The sequence below is a fragment of the Phaethon aethereus genome (genome assembly GCF_964289735.1).
Source record: "Phaethon aethereus genome assembly, chromosome: 1".
Classification (NCBI taxonomy): Eukaryota; Metazoa; Chordata; class Aves; order Phaethontiformes; family Phaethontidae; genus Phaethon; species Phaethon aethereus.
In genome coordinates, this window is record NC_138575.1 from 2,451,056 (window position 1) to 2,473,926 (window position 22,871).

At 42.8% G+C, this 22,871-nt stretch overlaps 1 protein-coding gene across 1 annotated transcript in view; it reads right to left on the reverse strand.

Annotated features, from left to right (window-relative positions):
• EXOC4 (exocyst complex component 4) overlaps positions 1-22,871 on the reverse strand; it is a gene marked incomplete at both ends in the record, with an annotated part of 415,129 nt that overhangs the window by 300,193 nt on the left and 92,065 nt on the right. Inside the window, 2 exons of the mRNA XM_081999953.1 lie at positions 525-613; positions 4,929-5,074. Of these exons, the coding sequence (XP_081856079.1) occupies positions 525-613; positions 4,929-5,074 (235 nt within the window). The remainder of the gene's footprint in view (positions 1-524; positions 614-4,928; positions 5,075-22,871) is intronic.

Genomic DNA, 22,871 nt, shown 5'->3' on the forward strand with positions numbered 1-22,871 from the left:
GCACGTACAGCACTTGGCCACAAGCAACATAAACCAGCAAGAGTAGTCCAACTCTTCAAATTCACCATTTTCAAACACTCTGCAACTTCATCTTCTTGTACAAAAGCCAAAGAACTGGTCACTTTAGGCCTTACAACTTGCAACTTCAAATATGAGATGACTGAGCTAAGTTCCCAGAGCAATTCAGGGTAAGCATCACATTCAGCGTATCAGAAATAAACTGTAGATAAGGAAGCAGACATTAGCTCCAAGTGTCCAAAAGCAATGCTTACGGTGAGATTGTTTGCATGTCACCCTTGTTTTGTGAGTATCTTTTAAGACCTGGACCTCTAGCTGAAAATAAAGAGAAACCCTGATGCTTCACAACATAGTAAGAATAAACAAACAAACCTTAAAAACTGGAGAGATTTAGACAGCCTGTGGGCAAAGTGGAGAGGTATTAACACCCTGACATAGTATGGACAAGATATTCAAGCTCCTGCAAAAGAGAATCATCCAAACTAGCACATTATCTCTCTCCTCACCTTGAAGTTCTCCACTTCTGCTGTACAGTTCCCTTCTCTGCTCACGCAAATAGGCACTCATGCTAATAGCATGAGAGGAGGACTCAAACCTGTAATTAAAAAAAAAATAAAATCCAGTCAGTTAGCCATCCATAGAAGCATCCTTCTTGTAAGACCCAGGCAGCTCTAAACAAAAAAGACTTCCCTGCACATTGGAGCAAAATTATCAAGGCAGACAAAGCACATTTTTCCTATAAAACTCCATCACTGATGCACCACACTTTGCCACCTGTGATCAGCACAGCTCTACCAGCAGCCACCTGTGACACAGACCTGCCTGCAAAGAACCGAGATGTTCCTCTGCTCTACCAGCTGGGACCACCCAGGCATTTAAGTAGGAATGGCCCCAAAAACAGGTGAAACCCAAACCAAAGCCATAGGCCACCATCATCTAAACTGCTCACTGACCTATACATGAAAATTAAAAATGAACTTTCTCACAGAAACTAGGGAGCAATAAATTATTTATTGCTCTAATACTCCACAAGGAGCAATCTGAGAGGCAGAGACAAATGTTTTCCAACTACCGTAGCCCCATAAACATGATTTTTGCCATTGATAGTAAAAGACCACAGACTGGGCACTGACCTGACACCACGAGGGTTCAGGACAGCTCTGGGCTTGCTGTGCCCTGAGCTGGGTGTCTCTGTGACCACAAGTGTCCCATGGCCGAGGAACCGTGCTGACCTGCCTGAGCTCCGCGCTGGGGACTCCCCACATGGCCAAGGGCTGCCGCCCCGGGCAGGCACTGCCCAGCAAACACCAGATCTTGGTGTGCTCGGGCTGGAGCTGGGCAGCTCTGCTGGGTGACCAAGGAGAAGGGAGCAGGCGGTGGGGACAAAGCATCTTCAAGTAGCCAAGGGGGACACAAGACTTAGAGGGAAGACATCTTTCACGAATGTCAAACTCCTCAAGGTGAAGACCTCAAGATGTTGATGATCCGCTGTGACATCCCTCACCCCCTCCCCAGCCCTTCTGCTAAGGCAGGCTCAATCAGTCTTGGTGCCGCCCAGAGGGACACTGGAAACACCAGCATCACACCAGAACAACGGGGAAAGCATTTGTAAGCTTTCTTCTGCAACAGTGTTAAGGTTATTACTATTAATGAGGCTTTTCTGCTTCAATTTGAACTGCAAGTGTTACTATTACTGCAACTGAACTAATAATAATCTATCAAAATACAACAAACACTTAAGACTTTAATTAAACGAACAGTAAATTCTTGGGTCCGTATTTACGACGTGCTCCCTTTTGCCCCTCGTGAGATGCTAAGCACAACACTATCTCCATGGCCCAGGGGTCCTCTCCAAGCATCTAAACCAGAAGTTTCAGGTCAAGGCAAACTACAGCAATAAACCTCAGTCTCCTCCTTGAGACAGCAGCTCAGATTATTCCTCAGAGCCCTGCACTGCCTTTTGCTGCAGGATCTCATCATATTCACTTTTTTCCCACAGCCATCCCGTTTCTCTCCCCTATTTCCCCTCCTCTGCTGTCTCCCTGGTCTGCTCTTCTCCTACGTTCCTCTTTACACTTAACTCCTCTACTCTTGTAACTCCTTTCCCCATGATGATCCTCGCACAGAAAAGATTTCAAAATATTTTTGTTTTACATAGAATTACACATAATTACAGCCAAGCCTGAGACTAATGTATTTGGCATTCAACATGTGCTTGTACAATTCACTCCTTTCCCCCCAGTGCCCAGTTTCCATCCTGCGAATCTCATCTGTAGGGAGACAGCAACGTGGACATGCACTTGGCTACCTTTTGAAAGAGAAGAAAGCCAGGTTCATGATGGCATGAACTATCTGAATTCACAAAATACCCCTCATCTGAAGTTTTCTTTTTTAAGTCAACATTAAACAACTAAATACATCATGACTTTTTTTTTTTTTTTAAATTACACCCATTTTAAAGATAGGGAAATAACGATTCAAAGTCTCTTCCAAATGCTAACTACTGATTTCCAGACAACAGGACACAACTGAGGAGTCCTCATTCTTCCCACTGTTGCTAGAATACACAACTAGCAAAGGTATTCAGTATTTATAAAATTAGCTTACAGCAAGCTATCACAGGACACAGCACAAACACCTGCATCCGTGAGGAAAACGTGAAGTGGAGCCCGGCCCTAAGAGACTTCAGAAGTGAGGAATTAAGTGCAGATATTCTGATGACAAGTGGAAGGCTCCTCTGATTTGGACGGAGCTAATGGAAAGGCAAGAAAAGGAGCCTCGCAGCGTGGCACGAAAAGCCCTGAAGATGGGAGAGGAGACAAGAATAACACTCCATCAAACATGTACATTTTCTCAGTGGGCTGAGAAATTCCATTTCAATGGAGATTTCCATAGATACAGTCACAGCTGACAGAAGACAGATAACCAAATAAGAAATCCCAGCAAGTGCTGCTGTCACTGTGGTGCTGGCAATGACTTGGTGACAAGACCATGAGTGGCAAGAGACATGCTGCTCCTATGAGGGTACATACCTTCACTTTAAACAATTATACCCACCTTCACTCTCTGCTGACAAATTAATACACAGCATTAAACTGCTGTAGGTGAAACAAAGCATCCTTATTCCTCAACCTTACATGGCCCAAGTACACCCATGACAGACACAATATGAAAAGGTGAGCAGCCTTTTTTTGCTCCAATATACATCTGCAAGTCAGAGTAAAATCAAAGAGTGTAATTCTCAACCCAAACAGCCATGGGAGTGTTTAAAAAGAAAAGGGGGGGGGGAAGGGGGAGGGGCATGGGCAGACATAACCATGGGTTGACAGAGGCAGGAGGCACCTCTGAAATCCTCCAGGCAACAGTTAACCTTCTAATAACAGAAGATTACATAGACAGCTCGTCCTCTGAGAGCGAAAGAAGGCAGTGCAGGAGACTTCGATTTCTAGCTGGGGCCTTAGGTACAATGAGAATACACTGGATACACGTGCCCATGGGGCAAAGCACAGGGAGTTCTGGATAATCAAATTTTAGCTGGAGAAAAAAAAAACAACAAAAAATCTGTAGAGAAGATGCAAAACACAAAGCTCCCCTCCCACTTGCCCAAAACGGCCAATTACTCTCAGTCTTTTTCCCATTACTGAAGTTCCTGTATTATTCCCCCATCACCTAACAATCCACCTCCAAGCACAAATGAAGGTTTCTTTATTAAGAAGAGCCACCCAGACTTCATGTATCGCCATCTCCAGCAAATAAGGAGTGAAAACATCAGCTCACTTCCAATTGCTCCCCCTCCAACAAATATTCCACTAGGGTTTTTTTAACCTTGGACTCTCTTGACTCCAGAGAGCAAAGCCTCATAGCCAAAGCACCGCTCAGACTGGTAGTGAAAGGCAGCCCAAGCCCTGCAGCAGCTTGTAGTCCAGAGGGGTGCTGAGGACCCATCAGACACACTGCTCCTGCTGCAGCTGAGCACCACTAAAAGGTTAATCCCTCAAGCTGCTGGCACTCTCCACCACAGCTCCACTCTGCCATTCCCTCGAATCTACAGTGAAACTTGCTTGTTCCCTCACCGACTGTGTTTGAATAATCTCACTGTCCAAAAAAAAAAAAACACCAGATTATTTTGGCAGTACTGAGTTAGGGAGCAGCCACACACAGAGTTATGCTGGCAGAGCTGAGGAAGCTCAAAGTTATCTTTGAATGTGGAGCACTCACTGCCACAACAGCACATTTTGGTATCCCCCAAAATCTTCAAGAAGCCAAAGAGAATGACCAGCACACGTGGTGTGGGAAGAGATGAAAATTCAGCACAGGTCCCCTGAATCTAGGTGTAATAACAAGACCATCTCTCCTCTCCTAACAGTGCTGCTCACCAACAATTTCTCCTCATTTCTTACTCCTGCACATCAAATTTATTCCCACATATCCTTCCCTTGGCCACCCAGCCTCATCCTCTCTTACACTCTCCTCCCAACCACTTAATTCTTTCTACTCCGAACTCTGAATTAAAGGAGCTAGTGATAGGATTAACCACTTAATCTCTCTATTAATTACAGAGTTATCTTAATTCTCTTTGTCCAGTACCCTTTATCACTCTCTTTAACAGGTCCTGAATTTACTGTGGACAAAGATAGGTGTATTATATCACTGCGAGCTATACAGCAGCTTGTAGAATGCGATCCCAGTCCCAAGATGAGCCCTGGAGAGAACTACACTTTAAAAACCACTGATGAATTCATACCAGAGACCTCACTGAGGCTTCAGCTTTGGGCATTAAGTATCCACCACAAAACTTACGCTCCTCTCACACTGTGAAACTGCAATTAGCAGCCCCGATGTTGTGCAATACTCAAGGCACCAAAACCAGCATAGGTTAGGCACAGCTTTAACATCATCCCAGCACTTACTTGAACAAAGAATTTTTAGGTCTTTGCGGTTTCTTCTTTGCAAAAAACGCTGCAAATTCTCTCCCAGAGCTGGCGTAACTAAGCTGGGTGGATGGCTCCGAGGCAGCGCGGGTGTTCTTCATATCCAGATACTCTGTCAGCAGCATCTGCCACCAGAAGGAAGGAGAACTCAGCATTTGAAATAAAACAGCATTATAATCTAACTTGAATGTTTAGGATCTTTAGGTACTCTATAAGGCTGGAAAATTAATAAAAATCTCAAAAATCGTAACTAACAAAAACCTAGCTTTATTTTCAGAAGTGACATCCTAGTGACTCATATGCCACCATCACTAATTTGGTAAAAGCTCGTTTTACATTCCTTGACCATCTCAATCTGCTACAAAACCCTGATGGTACCAAAGGTACCTTGCAAGAAGTCCCCACTCCTCCCAAAACTGATTCTATCAGCAGCAGCAACAGGGAGGTGGTGGGTGGGTTGTTGGCTGGCCGTTAACAGACTGATTACATACCAAAGCTCTTAAAAACATAAAGGTTACCAATATTGATCTGTTCAGCTACAAAAGCCTATTTTATATATGTGTATGTATGCCTATATATTTGATATATTTATATGTAGAAATATAAAACATCCATGCGTGTGTGTCAGTGCATGTGCTGCAGGTCTCGTATGCTGTTGGAAAAAATCCTAGGGATGCTGCAAAACTTGCCCTTTAATAGATCCCAAACCAAACATGCTTCTCTGACCACTCAAAATATGAATTCCCACAGCCATCAGTTCTGCCAGTGTCGTTTCGGATTGATTTTCCTCTAGCCCAGCAGACTCAGTAAGGGGTTGGGTGTCTCAGTTTTTGTGACCAGGGTCCCCTTTGCGAAACCCTTCCAGCCCTGAGTGGTGGCCTGCTATTGGATGCTGTTTAAGCAACTCCACCTTGCAGACCACCTTGCAGAAGCAGAAACAGATTCCAAGTCTTTCACTTTTGATTTCCTTGTGTCTGAAGATAGAAAGAAACCCCTTAAAAATTTACTATTGTCATTGCATTCAGAAAGTCTCTATTTTCAGAAAACTCTAGCTACTCGGAGACTATTAGTAATGTGTTCCATTTTCATAATTAGCTAGTCAAAGCCCATCAAAAAGAGTTGCTTGTAATGAAAGGAATACATCAGTACTGTGCTGTCTAAGTTTAAACAAATTACACAGGAATAAATATCTAGGCAAATGGTATCATGCCCCTAATTAGAAACAATTCAGGATAGCTTGGGGAAAAAAAATAATACAAACACAAAGAAACTTCAACTCGTGAAACACCTCAATTAAAACTTTACCTGAGCACAAGCTTTTAAAATGCATGCTTATTGTTAAGAGTAAAAATAATCACTGTGCTGATTTTTAACAGTAATTTACCAAATCCATTTGTATTCGCATGTTTGCATTTCGTCTTCTCTACTAAAACAGCCTTAAAATCACCACAAAAACATAATTAAACCCCAAGTTTAAAAAAGAAAAAAAAAGAAACACACTTAGCAATTTGTTCTCTCATTATGGATGAAACCTATATATAATGGATTTCACAACTCTGGTGTCACTTCATAACCAGGACTACAAAATGTAAAGCATGTAATACAGCACTTGGCTCCAAGATTACAACAAGCCAACAGAGGTTTGAGCTAGGAATGTAATGAATTATCCCTGTTCGTTAAAAAGTGAAATAGAAGATGAGTTTGCAGTTAGATATTCAGAACAGTTCTGAAAACACCACAGATTAGGAAAAAAAAAAAGCAAATTGTTAATTTATGGTATCACTAGATAGGCAGGGCAGGATGGTTAGACACAAGGCTCTGAAAAAGTCAAAAGCTGTAAAAGCAGCAAAAATAGCTGGTTTTGAGAACTATTTGCAAAGTTCATCTTTTAGTTATAAAACTCAAGCACAGCAGAAATTGTGCTAGACAGATCAAAGCTCTTTCTGCTCTAGCGCCCTGCATTCAACAGTACACAAATTCTTCAGAACGAAGTAATTAAGTGTAAGCATGGCTCAGCAGTTACAATACACAGCCAAGCCGCAGAGAAGTTAAGACAGGAGAGATCTTCAACCCACAGGACATTTGGCTTATAACTGCAGCATGAAGATTAAAACCCTTAAGAATTTTAAGCACTACGGTTAACACGTGGGCCAGTTTGAAAATCTTGCCAGCTACTTGCCTCAAAAAATAGCCTGAAGTTTTCAGTTCTCACTGCGTTGTGCACTGCATGGCCTTCACCCAGTGTCATCGGCATCAATTTATTCCCTACGTCTAGACAGTTCAAGTCATCCAGTTGTTCTGCTCTCATAGACCTCGTAGAGGATTTTAATAACTATCATATTTCGGTGTTAGAAGTTGTGGCCTGGCCGTGTACTTATTAAAAGCTACAGCAAGCTAGAACTTTAAAATCCACTTCAAAGAAAAGAAAAAACAGATGGTTTCCTGCCTATCTAAGCGAACAGGAGCTTGCCTTAACCAACGAAGTAAGGGATTTCATGATTTGGTCCCATAACACCTGATTAGTAGTTGCTAAGCCATCAATCAAAAACCTTGTTAGACATTAATCACATGGATGTACAGTAAGATTTATGTGTGACTGTAAAGTTTGCAACATCCCATTCATCTATAACAAGGACTTTTGACTTTCTGTTCAGTGGTTGAATTCTGCCATCCTTGTAGTATTATTTACATCAACGTCAAACAAAGCCATTACATAAAGCAAGAGAACAAAGCACTCTTTCTCCAACTGCTCTTTGGAAATGAAAATTAATGTAAAATGTTTTATGAAAAAAGCAATATTTATGGATTTGGAGGCTTAATTAAATTCTCAAATTTCAAAAGGTCGTATCAGTATGTGTAGCCTGTCTATCACGCTGATCTGATAACAGCTTGCACTACACTGCCTCGTTGAACTGCAACAGGGCAAGAACAAATTTGCTTCTGTGTCTGACCGCCGCTTGCACTTGCTGCAACTCTCCAGATCTACATTTTTATTCTTTGGCTGAGCCCCACCAGAAGTTGTGTAAGTCGTTATATCTTATCATGCTCAAGACTGACCTATGACCAATGCATGGGCAATAAAACATGCCCGGCCACAGAGCGACAGCTAAATTAATTCATTATTTGTACTTCTTGTGAGGTTTTAGATAAGAGTCCTGATCTCTGAACAAGCTCTATTCCATCAATTAAAAGCTGTAAATAGGTATTTCACATCCTCATATACTCTGAATTAAGATGGATGCTGCAGTGTGAACAGTTTGCTCCATCAGAAAATCATGACAGTTTCAAACTCTACACCATCAATGCCAATTTTCATTATGCTTTCATATATTTAGGGGGTCCAGAAAACTAAATGAAAGCTAACACCATACCATGAATTTTGCAAGGGTAAATGGGGTGACCAAGTAATTACTGGCCTCTCCACCTGATATTGATCAGGGACAAAAATCACAGAACAGATGATAGAAGACTCTATTAAAAAAGAATTAAAGGAGAAAAATAGAATTCATGTCCAGTGACACAGATTTACAGAACATATATCTTGGCTAGCCAGTATCCTTATGATGGTGACAAATTTAGCTTTAAATAAACAGAGAGAGATGAAGCTGTATTTCCACCAAGGATCTGACAAAAGCCAAAACACCAGAAATCAACACAGCATCTCCCAAAAGAAAAAGGGGCAGGCACACGACAAGGACCTTAACACACAACCAGAAGTGAAGAGACCACCGATCCTGGATTTTGCAAGGACCCAGAAATCTTAATTCCTCTTTTCCTTTTGTCCTCTGTATTCAAAGGGAAATACAAGACTATTCCAGAACGCTTTTGTTGGATAGAAATTTTCTAATTTCCAGCCTAAGTTTGGTCTGTCTTCATTTTTAAAACAATAATAGTTAGAAGAAGCTTAATCAGACAATGAAAGCACAGACAAGAGTGGTTGCAGACACTCAGTCCCTTTCTGGACTGAATGGACCAGAACTTTTCCCATTTCAAATTCCTATGAAAATAATGACTACAGAAGGTTTGCAAATTATAATGTTTTGGGGTGGAAAAAGTAAATACAAAAGTGAACACAGCATTAATGGAATAATAGTATTTTCTTTTTTATTATTTTTTTTTTCATAATCAATCTACTGTAAGAATTCCAATGTCAGCATAGTTAAATCTCTACACCTAGGGGGAAAGCAAAAAGTCATGATCTGTAGGATTATTGTATAAAGCTGTGACTCTAGCACGTTTGGGAATATTGAAGATAATCAACAGCAGAGAAAGGTCCCACCGTGACAATGTGTATTAATTAGCTAATTGGAAATGGCTACATAAAGCAGACAGCTTCGTCAGAAGTAAAAGTTTACAGCATGGCTCTGTATTGGTCTCATATCTGGAATACCCTGGCACTCAAACAAAGAGAGATCAGGGAAAAAGGGGGTGGAAGGGTGCACAAAAGCAGCCTGGAAGTTGTTAAAATGCTGGAAGGCATGACTTACAGCAAAACACGGAGAAGCCATGAGCTCAGTCTTATTAGATTAGTGAAGAGAAGGCTAAGAGGTTACTGGATCGGTCTGCAAGCGTGCAACACAGAGGGCACACAACTCCTGAAAAAAAATCTTCACGAATGAATTAAAAAAAAAAATCCCAAAGCTGGAAAGTTGAAGCTGGAGAGGCTTTGACGAACAGTCAGGCATACATTTCCAGAGCATAATTAACCACTTCCATCAAAGGTTACGCTGTAGTGTGTGTCACTGATCCCCCCCAGTCAAGACTGGATACCTTTCTAAAGCCTGTGCCCTCTTTCAAGCAGGAATTAATTCACGAAAGTAGCACGGCTTGTTTTATGCAGAGGTCAGAAGAGAAGATCACAACGGCTCCTTATAATCTGGGGACCTCAATAAAAGCCGTCACACCACTCAGTGCCGGCTCTCAGGCTCTTACACGGAGGAACCATTAGTGTTGGAAGGGCTCCTGCTACACAACACCTCTAGTTACTATTTCCTATATCAACTCAAAATGGAAGCAACTGCTGGTAATGTCTGTGTTTGGTGAACAGGTTTGTCCTAGTGGAAACGTCTCACCCAGCCTGTCTTTGGCAACCACTGGGCATGAAACAACAAATGAAGGCTACCTCACTTGTACTTTGAGGAAAGTGTAAGAGGCAAAAAAACCCCACAGAGATAATACTCTCAGCATCTGAGAAGGTCTCTAGCATTTTGCTATGCAGTACTGGCAACTGAAAACATGATTTATTTTCAGCTTATTGCTGACACACTGGGCAGCTGCAGAAATGTTTGCATTTCAGCTGTATTGCTGCACCATGGACTCCTCCGGAGCAGTATCAGCCTCTGAGAAGGCTCTGGAGTTACATTTTAGTTAGACCTAGCAGGAGGAATCAGAAGCTGAGATTGCAAAGTGGAAGAGAAATCTCCTAATGTGATTTCAGTTGGGAAAGTTGGTTAAAAACAGAACAGCAGATTCAAATTATCCTATGTCCCTCGGTTCAGTGGGGATGCCCAGTGACAGCAAACCACGGTGCATGAATTAAGGAAAGGCACAACATTCCTGAGGGATGATGACATCCAGCTATAGATGATTCCAGGGGCAATGAAAGCAACTGCAAAGGAATTGTGAAGAAAAAAAAGCTGGCAGTTCAAATAGGATGCACTACTGTGACATGCACTTACTTCTTTGTAAACATATGAAAAGAGGTGTCATCCTTGAAGCTTTGAAGACAGGAGGTAACTACTAGCAAAGTGCCAGAATAAGGCAAGAAAAGCAGTGGCACTCTATGCGAGACAGTAGTCTGCAGCTAATTACCCAGTAATTTGCTGTATCAAAATTCTTAATAATTAAAATGCTGCAGTAATTGTGGAATTTAACAAAAAAAAAAAAAACCCAAACCCAACCAACAGTTAATTGAATTCTAAGAGCACTGAGCTTTCTGCCTAAGTTGTACCACATCGAGAACAGGGGCCAAGTACACACATAGCAAATATGACAAAGGCCAAAACAACAAGGTAAGTCTGAAAGAACAAAAACAATTTTTAGGTGCCGTGAATACTGTTTAATGCTGCACAACCTGCTTTATCTAATCCTCTTGTTGCCTATGAAATTAATTTAACTGAAACATAATAATAAAAACCCTTCCAGAATTAATTCTCTCAAGGCATCGCCCATTTCCATTATTGCACAAGAAGCAAGAATTCCTTTTGTTTTTCATTTTTTGGGAAAAATAACCCCAAAACTCTTTAGATAATACTATCATTACCAGCACTACTACATTCATTATCAATGCTAATTGTCAATTAGCGCAACTATTGCTGTAGACCTGCGAATGTGCATCTACCTCCGGGGAGGAAGGAAAGGAGGGAACGAACCTCATAACTACTTGAAAAACACCATTTCTTAAAAGCTGTTTTAATTGGCAACGAATTGTACATCTGCTCGGATTGCTTTGGAGAGTTTAAAACCAGAACCTTTTCATTCCACAAGCTTTTGATAACATGGGCATGGACTTTATAACCTCAGCACCACCGGCTCTGACTCTGCCTGGGGTACGGATGAGCTGAAGTCACTCGAGACAGATACAGGAATATAATGGGTTTCACAGTTGCTAGCACAGCAAAAGGAGAAATCGCTACGTGCTGTCACGGCCGTCAGCATGAGGCTGCGGGTTCCTCGAACGAGCCAGAGCTGGCCAGCCCCCATTTCATTCTCTATGCAAGCTGCCACAACAGCTTACACGTCGCTCAGGAGAGGGACTGGGGTCGAGTAACAAACGCCTGGCCTAATGATCTAAATAGCGGTGTTTTCTGCGCGCATTTGCTAATTAACCCTCTGAGGTACCGACACCCCTGTGCCGTATCAGTATCATCACTGAACAGATTTGAAGTGAAACCCTGGTCCTGCTACAAGCACCAAGACAAACGTCGCTGACTTGTACGGGGCAAGGTTTGCATCCACTGACTTTCTCAACCACTGAGAGCATGAGAGGTTGTGTCTTACCGCTGACAAACACACAAAATAAAAGGCCTCTTACCGTTACTAACATTACCCCGCTCCCCTGTGCCGCATCGATATTAGAAGTTTCATCTTAACTTGTATTCGTGGCTCAGAAAATAAGCAGCTAAAAGAAAAAGCTGCTGACAGACTCCAGCAGGTAACCTTATCTTCTGCAAGACGTGAGCAGGCACGTGGTGCTGAAAGAGGGCTGCCGCTTTTCCAGGTCCTCAAGGTGGGCTTTGCAATTGCTTTCTAACTTCAGTGGCTTGAATACACATATAACCAACAACGCGGTACCAGCTAATACAAAGGCACATGAGGAAGGTCATCTCCAGCTTAGTGACGCGTGAAGTCTTAAGACATTTTCACCCAGATTTAGTCATCTGGCCTTCATAAGGGAGAACGGGACCTGGGCCATCTTTTCGTCCAGCTTTCCCAGTAGTTCTGCTGCTTTATCCGTTTATTTTAATAAAAAAGGAACAACTACTGATGACAAATTTATTTAAGCTACCAATAGTCAACTTGAATAACTGCGTCACAAAACAAATGGACAGCGTTTAATTCTCTCCAGGCACGTCAGCTCTTCTGCAAATGCAGATTATGCTAGCAGAAATGATCCAAGTAACAAGGCTGCTTTCTCATTTTAGTATCAGGCCTGTACCACCAAAACAAAACATAAATAAAAAACACAGAGTAAAGGTGGGTGGCACGGGCAGTCAGTCAGGAATATTCATTTCCTTCAAAGAAAAGCCATGTTCGGATGCGTGTTTCCATAGTAAAGCAGGTGTTTCATCTGCACAATGACAACTGGAATCCGTGAGATCTACCCATTTACACAGCTTGGAGGGTTTGGTCAAATATTGCACAATGCTTTGGGAAAAAAAGAAATCCTTTTGCCATTTTTGACAAGTAAGCCCAACTGGCCTCTGGGCAAGTAACTTGTAATTGCTAGGACTGTTCAATGACTGTATAGAAACATACATGTGTGAGTGTATATGTATGGATTTATATATATATGTATATACACACACATACATGCGTATCTTTAGCACATGGTCCTTCGATATGATTGATGAGAACTTGTAAAATACGTATGGTCCAGCATGATCCAGAGGATGGATAACTAGCCAACTGCATTTTAAAATGGACCAAAAAGCAATGAACTTCATCAGAAAGCTGTAATTACCACCTGCTTCATAGATGGCACAAAATGAAGTGTTTTTCCTGCAAGATTAAAACATGCTGTCTTTCAGTTTGACTGGACTTTCTTTTGTTCATGTAGCATATAAAAAGGTCAAGCAGGAGCATAAGAGTTGAGCAGGTAACGGAGTGCCGATTTCTGCTCTGCAATGATAATTTAGCTAAGCTTCCCTGGTTCTGATCATTCTGGAGGTGGGGAGGATACAGTTAGAAACTTATGTTTATAACTGAAGTAAAGCTAAACATTTTAAAAATCACAAAGAAAGAGGATATATTCATTCACATTTACTGTCTACTATGCACCCACCTTTTGGAGCATCCTCTATCTCAGGGAAGAAATGAGCAATTCTAATACACAGGAGAAACAGCTCTGTGCTTAACCCAACCCATCTGAGCTTCTGCTACTCGCACTGGCACATACAACACAGCAGCAGCACAGAGAGGAAAAGGCAGTGTGCTGTTTAAATATCAACCATGTTAACCCATGGATAATACAGCACACTTCATGTATTTCATGCCTTCAACTAATTGCTTAAGACATCCTGCTATAGTGTAGATAGTAACAGTAGTGTGCCCTCAGTCTTCATTAAATGCCAGCTCTTAATAACAGATTCCAAAAGGGCTTTAATTGCATTTACTCGCAGCTCCTGAACTTTAAAAGTTGTTAATCAGATTTCTATGTAAATGCAATGACGAGTAAAGGTTAAGTACAGGTTTCTGAAATTTCAGCAGTTGAAGACGCACTGCCCTTAACAGGAAAGAGAAACTACCAGCCTTGACAGGAACTAAACATCTTAATTAAATACTCAGAAGTACAGTACTTATTTCTGTGTGAAGTTCTATTTTCAAATGTCAAACTTAATCAGGCACTTGACAAAAATGTACAATATTCCTACGGCATAGAACAAAAATGCCTTGGGATTCTTTCCTGAGGAAACACCTGTACGTCTCCCAGTCCTCAGCTCCCCAACGAATTCAAGTTCTTCAAGTCACTTGTCCCAAACAACAAGGAGGAAAGTTTTATGGCTCTAAAACTGCAGAAGTCCAGTTGAGAAATAGGTTACAACATTTTTCAACATGTCAGCTTTTCTCCTGTTCGCTCAGTTTATCCCTGTAACAAGTGTCATGGTGCCAAATAAACATAACGGTCCTCATAAATCTGACTTGCAGAGATTTATTTTCCTTGAGGGTACGGCCCATCGATTATCACCAGCCTGAAGTATAAAAACTTCTTTGTTGGGAGTAAATTTAGTACATCTGTGTGGTGCTCTCTGAGCAGCTTTTTGCTATGTGCTTTGGTGTCCAATACCACTGAGAGCATCCAGGCATGCTGCTTTCTGCTCCTGAACTTGAACCTTGAGCCATCCAGGACATTCACATCGACCAAGCAGTTCAAGCCCTGTGCCTCCTCCCTCGCACTGCTGTTGGCAATTAATCTAACCCACACATTCATAATCTATGGAATCATTACGACTATAAAAACTGAACACATCAGTCAGACAGAAGTCCAAGCCCCATCTGAAACCTTATTTGTGTTTTATTCCAATTAACTAGGATTCCAGTCTCCAATTTCAGTTCATTTGCAGGGATACGTGAATCCTGTCGCACTTGCATAGAGGGCTGTATAGCAGTCACAAACAGACCTAAGTGGCATCCACAATAGGATACTTTATGCCAAAACATTACAAAATAAGCAGTATTTCATGCAACTTGGGGTGCAAGTCCTAATCTGAGTGAACAGCAACTGCACCTGGGATTATCTCAGAGACTGAAAAAGGGACCCCAGGACTAGAGACCTTTGCCTTGGGTCATACAGACACTGGGATCAGCCACCAGAGAGACTGATCCATCTCTTTCACATACATGGTAATTTGACTATATAGCACATAAATTAGCATACACCTTCATATACTGTCACGCAAGTTAATTCATTAAAACTGGAAGGACCTGAATATTGTACACCTAGATGCAAAACTGCAGAACTAGTATTTAAAGCCAGATTTTAAGTCTGAATCCTTTTTTTAACAAAACTACAATCCTTGGACAATATATTTTTCCAGTAAGCTATATAGCAACTGCGAAGCCACCGCAGCAATGCTGCATGGCAGACAAAAATCAGCCAAGAAAAATGTGTACAGTGGAGGCGACTATTACATTTAAATCACAAAGCATGAAAAAAAACTTAGCAGTGGAAGCTGCAGAGACAGATTCAGCCCCTAAGCAGTATCAAATAGTGGGAAAGAAATGGTGTAAGGAACAATGAAAGTTAATTTAAGTGAGTAACAGAACTGTATAGCCACCAGTTGCTTCATCTTCTTTCAGATGAATTAAAAACTTCATCCCAGTGATTTGAAAAAAGGCGGACGAGCAAGAAAACTTCCACCCACCTCTTTGTAATGCGTCGCTGTAATAGGAGGCATTACCCGCAAAAGTGATTTACCAACCAGCGTCAGGCATATGAAGGAGTAAAAGTGGATTAAAAAAAGCAAAGGAAGTCTGTTATAGTTAAACCCGGCACTGTTGCTTCATCACATGTAAAAGACTTTTAAACAGTTCTCACAGGAACGGCTATGACGTCGCATTTAAAAAAAGCCTACATTTAGTGCATTCATATGTAATCTTTTGCATTTGTCAAAATTAACTTGAAGACTTTTAGTTCTCATGCCTTTCAGACTGTCCTAGCAAGAAGATAGCACCCAACAGCCCGGTTTAACAACCACCAGACTCACTAAAAGTGTCTCCCTGACTTTAAACACGCTTTGGCATTCTCTAATTGACCAAATCCTTGAAGATTCAACCATATCTACAGCTGTGGCCCCGAAGCAAAGCATCTAACAGAGAGAAACGGCCCGTAAAATTAGTTGCGTGAAGGGTTTATACAAAAGAACAGCTAAATACTAGGGCAGGAAATGTAGGCTTCTGTACGAACGAGCCTAGTGACTCCAAGACATTGATAAAAGGGCACGTTCCCCTTTGACATCAACCCAGCAGCCACCATTTCAAGCCCAGCTTATAAGGCCACTGACATCTTTGAAACGACATCAGAACTAGAGACCCTCTTTGTCAAACTTACAATAAGTGTGGTTTTTATATTCCTCCCATTCCCAAACGGATGGAAGTGTGTAGCAGTGCAGTGCTGTCAGCAGTCTGGTTTTGGAGGCTTAATATCACACTTCAGCAAAAAAAGTGCTCCAACCTTATTCCAGAAATACCTATTTCTGTAACGCTTTAGAGTTTTCAACATTATTACAAATATTCTGATGCCAGAGGGGGGAGCTCACAGCATAGACAAGATTCCCATTTTCAGGCTTGGGGGAAAAACAATAAAAATATCAAATTGTTCAAAGCTCTTGTGCATGAGCCATTCCAGCTTTTTAAAGTACCCATCAGGATCGCTATCCCTTCCACCTTTTATGCTGTTCTACAAAAGGTACAGCACCGGGCCACCAAAATGCCAACGTTAAGCAGATTATAACATTTCAAAACATGTTCCATTCCAGTAGATACTCGAATGCCCTTCTGCATCAGGGAGCCTTTTCCTCCCCCTTTCATCAGCTTATCAAATGAAGCTAAACAGTAACGCTTGCATCTAATGATACTAGGGCCCTTGTAATGGGATTAGGAAAAACACCATCATTAGTTTCAAGGAGGAATGTGACCTTCAAGACATTTTTTACTCCATGCTTTAAAGGGATACAGTAAGAACAATGACATTAATCCTTGCGTAGGGATGAGGAATGGCCATAGAGAAGCAAGTGGCTTTCAATTCCCAGGTAGATACTGTCTTTCCTCCTGTATTAATGACAGGTAAAAAAGCAAACTGATTAACGGAACAAAACCTGTAACTGAGAAGGAAGAGACAGATCCTTCCGAAAGCCAGTTCCAACGCCTCCTGGCTAAACAAAAGCACTTTTTAACCAAGCATCAGATTTCAATCAAGTATGTGCAAAGGCCAGTAGGACACTACTGTTTCTTCCGAACGTTCTCTAGCACCCACTTAACTGACCCCCAGGTAGATCAGCAAGTGGCATGGCACAAGGCACTAAAGGTCCTTGCTGGGACACGTCCTGGGGGCTCCGACACACAAAGAGCAATGCAAGTTGAGATCTACTTTTTCCACAATCCTGACAGATAGTGTCATTCCGCTCTTTGATAAGGACTCTGCCGACAGCCCCGCATCAGGATGACTCTCCTGCCATCCCACCTGAGGCCTCTGGTTGGAAAGTGCTGAACCGCCAGCTTAACTTCTGAAGTACTTCTCAGCACCAAGAATACTTTGCGCCCTGTTGAAACGTGCTTGATTTGGCAAGTATTCAAATTATTTGAGATAAAATTTCTCCAGCAAGACCTGCAACCATTGCTTTTGTTTACTCAGAAAAGCATAAGTGCTTCTGGAATCACTATGCGGCTTCCAATATTCAAACCAACCATGCAGGTCATTGTTTCACAGAATGGTTTGGGTTGGAAGGGACCTTAAAGATCATCTAGTTTCAACCCCCCTGTCATGGGCAGGAACACCTTCCGCTAGACTGGATTGCTCAAAGCCCCATCCAACTTGGTCTTGAACACTTCCAGGGATGGGGCATCCACAACCCCTTTGAGCAACCCGTTGTGAGAGACTGAATCGTAACACAGTTGTCTCAAAGATTGTTTATCCAAGATAAAGATGGCTATATGGCCACAGAGATCTCCAGTTGATGAAAAACACCCTGCCAGCATAACACCTACATGTGAGGAACAGGGCTGGAGCCACCCACCATGAAGCGTATGTGCATATGCAGGAATGCGAAGATATGCTAAATTGCAGGCCTTGAATGAGAGTAAAAGGGGACTGCCAAGACAAGCCCCTGTGTGTGCCGGCCGCCTCCGAGCGTGATCACCCACCACCGAAAACTTCGAGAGACTTGGACCCCAGGACGCCGCGGATCCATGGTGGTGACTATCCTTGCAACTCTATCCCGAATGCTTGCTTGATTTCTGTCTTTTTATTCCATTCTGTCCTATTGCTAATAATTCTTTACTTATGATAATAAAAGCTGTCTTGGGTATATGGCATTTGACCTCGTTTGTGTCTTAATCTCGCTCTCAGGATAATATCGAAATCTCCCCCGACATTGGATCGGGACACCTGTGCCAGTGTTTCACCACCCTCACTGTCAAAAATTTCTTCCTTAGATCAAATCCAAATTTCCCCTCTTCCAGTGTAAAGCCTCTCATCCTATCACTACATGCCCTTGTAAAATGTCCCTCTCCAGCTTTCTTGTAGGCCCGCTTTTCAGGTACTAGAAGGTTGCAATAAGGTCTCCCCGGAGCCTCCTCTTCCCCAGTCTGAACAACCCCAACTCTCTCAGCCTGTCCTCATAGGAGAGGTATTCCAGCCCTCTGATCAATCTTCATGGCCCTCCTCTGGACTCGTTCCAACAGGTCCATGGCCTTCTTATGTCAGGGGCCCCAGAGCCAAACACAGTACTCCAGGTGGGAGAAGAAGGGGAGAAGAGGGGCAGAATCACCTCCGTTGACCCACTGGTCATGTTTCTTTTGATGCGGCCCAGGATACAATCGGCCTTCTGGGCTGCGAGTGCACACTGCTGGCTCATGTTGAGGTTCTCATCAACGAACACTCCCGAGTCCTTCTCCTCAGGGTTACTTTCAACCCACACGCAGGACCCTGCACTTGGCCTTCTTGAACTTCATGACGTTCGCACAGGCCCACCTCTCAAGCCTGTCAAGGTCCCTCCAGAAGGTATCACGGTACTCCAGAGTGCTGACCACACCGCACAGCTTGGTGTTGTTGGCAAACTTGCTGAGGGCGCACTCAATCCCACCGTCGGTGTTGCCAATAAAGATGTTAAATAGCGCTGGTCTCAATACCGAACCCTGAGAAACACTACTCATCACTGGTCTCCACTTGGACATCGAGCCATTGACTGCAACAATTCGAGCGCGACCATCCAGCCAATTCCTTATCCACTGAGTGGTCCATCCATCAAACCCATGTCTCTCCAATTTAAAGACGACGATGTTGTGTGGGACAGTGTTAAACGCTTTGCACAAGACCAAGTGGATGATGTCAGGTGCCGTCTGACATCTTACCTACCAACACTCTAACCTTGTCATAGAAGGCCGCCAAATTTCCTCTGTCTCCCTCAGTAAAAAATGTTTCCTTTAGTAAAAACATTTCTTTAGATTGCCAAAAGGAAGTGCAAATGCAATAGCAACAGAAATCCATTTTAAAGATAAGAGCCTGACAAAAAAACCACTTTGTATTTTCATAGGCTCTGAAGCAAATAATATACTGGTACCACTGCTCAGAAAGGAGCCCCTCCTGAACAGCACTGTGACATCTGTCCAGCCTTTCACTCCTTCACTGTAAAATGTCCCTCTTTCATTCATCAAGATGCAGGATATGAATTCAACTATGTTTTCCACAGCAGGAATCCCAGAGCCAGGTCCTTTCTCCTGAAATTCTAGCTCACATGAACATCCTCAGGCTACTGCCATATAGTCAATTTTTAATGATAACATTCTTCAGTTGCACTGCAATTGCACAAGAGAGGTGGGGATTTGTTCTGAAAACTGAAAGAAAACCAGTGCGAAGTACCAGGTCAGCAAGCAACCCAGTCCAGAGAGCTGGATACTTGAACTCAAGTTCCAGTTCTGGCTGCAGTCTCTCTGAATAGTCATTTTACTGGTACATGGTATTGAACAGCATCGAAGACAGGGACGGGGACAGACAGGTCCAAACAAAAGCCACACTGTCCGGGACAGCAGCAAAAAGGCAGAGTGCATTTGTACAGCACCTTAACCCTTACGAAAGCCAACGCGAAATCCTGCACCGACATAAAATCCCAGTTCACACCGAAATCCTTGCAAGGTGTGGAACTGGCAGGGCAATGCCACTGGGTGGAGCCAGGATAAAGCAGATGGCTGCAACATAAATTTCAGCGCTGCCAATTTTGCTGCCATTGAAGTGCTGGCTTTCTCAAAAGAAAAGCTGCCGCTACCATGGCAAATTCTGTCCTTTGAGATTCAGCCAAACCCCCTGCACCAATTCCCTCCTGCCCCTAAATTTTAGAGGTTAAAAGTGTATTTATTTACTCAGAACACTGCATAGACACTGGCCATCACTTCATATTGCCACAATTATTAAAACAACCTTCTTGCATCTCCTGTAACACCATGAAACAGGGCTCGGTTCCGGGGCCGGTCTTGTTCAATATCTTTATAGATGATCTGGATGAGGGAATTGAGTGCTCCGTCAGTAAGTTTGCAGATGACACCAAGCTGGGTGGGAGTGTTGGTCTGCTGGAGGGTAGGAGGGCTCTGCAGAGGGATCTGGACAGGCTGGATCAATGGGCAGAGGCCAACTGTATGAGGTTTAATAAGGCCAAGTGCAGGGTCCTGCACTTTGGCCACAACAACCCCATGCAACACTACAGGCTTGGGGAGGAGTGGCTAGAGAGCAGCCCGGCAGAAAGGGACCTGGGGGTGCTGGTTGACAGCCGGCTGAACATGAGCCGGCAGTGTGCCCAGGTGGCCAAGAAGGCCAACAGCGTCCTGGCCTGTATCAGCACTAGTGTGGCCAGCAGGAGTAGGGAAGTGATTGTGCCCCTGTACTCGGCACTGGTGAGGCCGCACCTTGAATCCTGTGTTCAGTGTTGGGCCCCTCGCTACAAGAAGGATGTTGAGGTGCTGGAGCATGTCCAGAGAAGGGCAACGAAGATGGTGAGGGGTCTGGAGCACAAGTCTTATGAGGAGCGGCTGAGGGAACTGGGGTTGTTAGGCTTTTGTTTGGACCTGTCTGTCCCCGTCCCTGTCTTCGATGCTGTTCAATACCATGTACCAGTAAAATGACTATTCAGAGAGACTGCAGCCAGAACTGGAACTTGAGTTCAAGTATCCAGCTCTCTGGACTGGGTTGCTTGCTGACCTGGTACTTCGCACTGGTTTTCTTTCAGTTTTCAGAACAAATCCCCACCTCTCTTGTGCAATTGCAGTTCAGTTTAGTGTGAAGAAGAGGAGGCTGAGAGGAGACCTTATCGCTCTCTACAACTACCTGAAAGGGGGTTGTGGTGAGGTGGGTGTTGGTCTCTTCTCCCAAGTAACTAGTGATAGGATGAGAGGAAATGGCCTCAAGTTGCGCCAGGGGAGGTTTAGATTGGATATTAGGAAAAATTTCTTCACTGAGAGAGTGGTCAGGCATTGGAACAGGCTGCCCAGGGAGGTGGTGGAGTCGCCATCTCTGGAAGTGTTCAAAAAATGTGTGGATGTGGCCCTTCAGGACATGGTTTAGGGGACATGGTGGCGCTGGATTAATGGTTGGACTTGATGATCTTGAAGGTCCTTTCCAACCTAGTGATTCTGTGAAAAAAAACAGAGGACTCTAAGATTCCGCTCACCTGGTGAAGGGACCATCTACCTTTTCAAACTTCTGAGTACTCATTTTAAAATCTCTTATGTTGTAATCTGCAAAGCCTTGCATCCTTCACGGCACAAGACTGCAGTCGGCCATGCAAACCTGACTCAGTAATGCCATCATAGATAAGCCTATGAGTCCAGATATGCTATGGTACATTTAACATATACCCATATAACTTTAAAAAAAGTTAAGTACTGCATGGCTTCTAACCATGAGTAAGAGGTAAAAGAATGAATAGACAAAAACCTACATTAAGAAACTCACAAGTAATTATCCGAAATGAAGACAAGTTAAAGACATTCGTGAGTCACAAGGGAGTCTGCAAACCCACCATCTTCTGCAACCTAATAATGCTGGCAGCTATGAGAGTTACCTGTTTACTGGTATGACACCAATCTATCTTCAATGGGTAAAGAAGCTGTTACTTAAAAGTTCTCCTTCCTTCTTTTAGCATGCAGAGCTTCTAGTAAATGGAATTTTTTCAAATGCAAAAAAAAAAAAAGTTTAAAAGACCCAAAGCAACGGTCCACAGAAGTTGACAGAAAAGAGAGGAGGAAGATGGCAGAGCTTACATTACTCAGCTGGACAACATGGCGGGGAGATTGTCACTTTTATTTATAAGCAATAATATGAGGAGGCTTAACAGAGACCACACAGGATGGAACAAAGCTACTGGACCAGGATTCAAAGACATCCAGAGCGTATTTTCAGTTCACATATCCATTTGCAGCACAACCTTCATTTCTTCTTTTTTTCAAGTCACATTCTTTGTCTCAAGCAACATTTAGAGAGAATTTTTGCTCAGTATCTGTTCAGTGACCGGTAGACTAGGGGTCTGATCTTTTCTGGAGTCTCTTAATATTACTGAGATGCAAATAAAATGGCATTGAGAATAGATGCATCTGTAACATGGCTCCAAGGAAGGGCAAAAAAAATCCAGGACCACAGTTACCCCTACAAACCCAATCGCTCCCAGGGTAAGATGGTAGGTGAGAGTAGACTACAGTCAAACAAAGAAAAGGCAATGAGCACATTTTAAAATACACTGTGCACTTTAAAACCTACAGACATACAAATCACTGTCAAGTATGAGCCAGCAGCTCCCAAGTGCTTCCTTATTCCCTTCCATTAGTCTGCTGCTTTTCCCCCTATCAGTCATAAATGGAGGACTAATATATACCTTTATTTTCAAAAAGTTTAAATGCATCACAGTCCAAGTGTAAATAATTTATAAATCAAGGCAAGTAAGATTCTGGTACACGGCTGAAATGAGGATAAAGCTTTTAAGAGGAGGAAGGTGCGTGCAC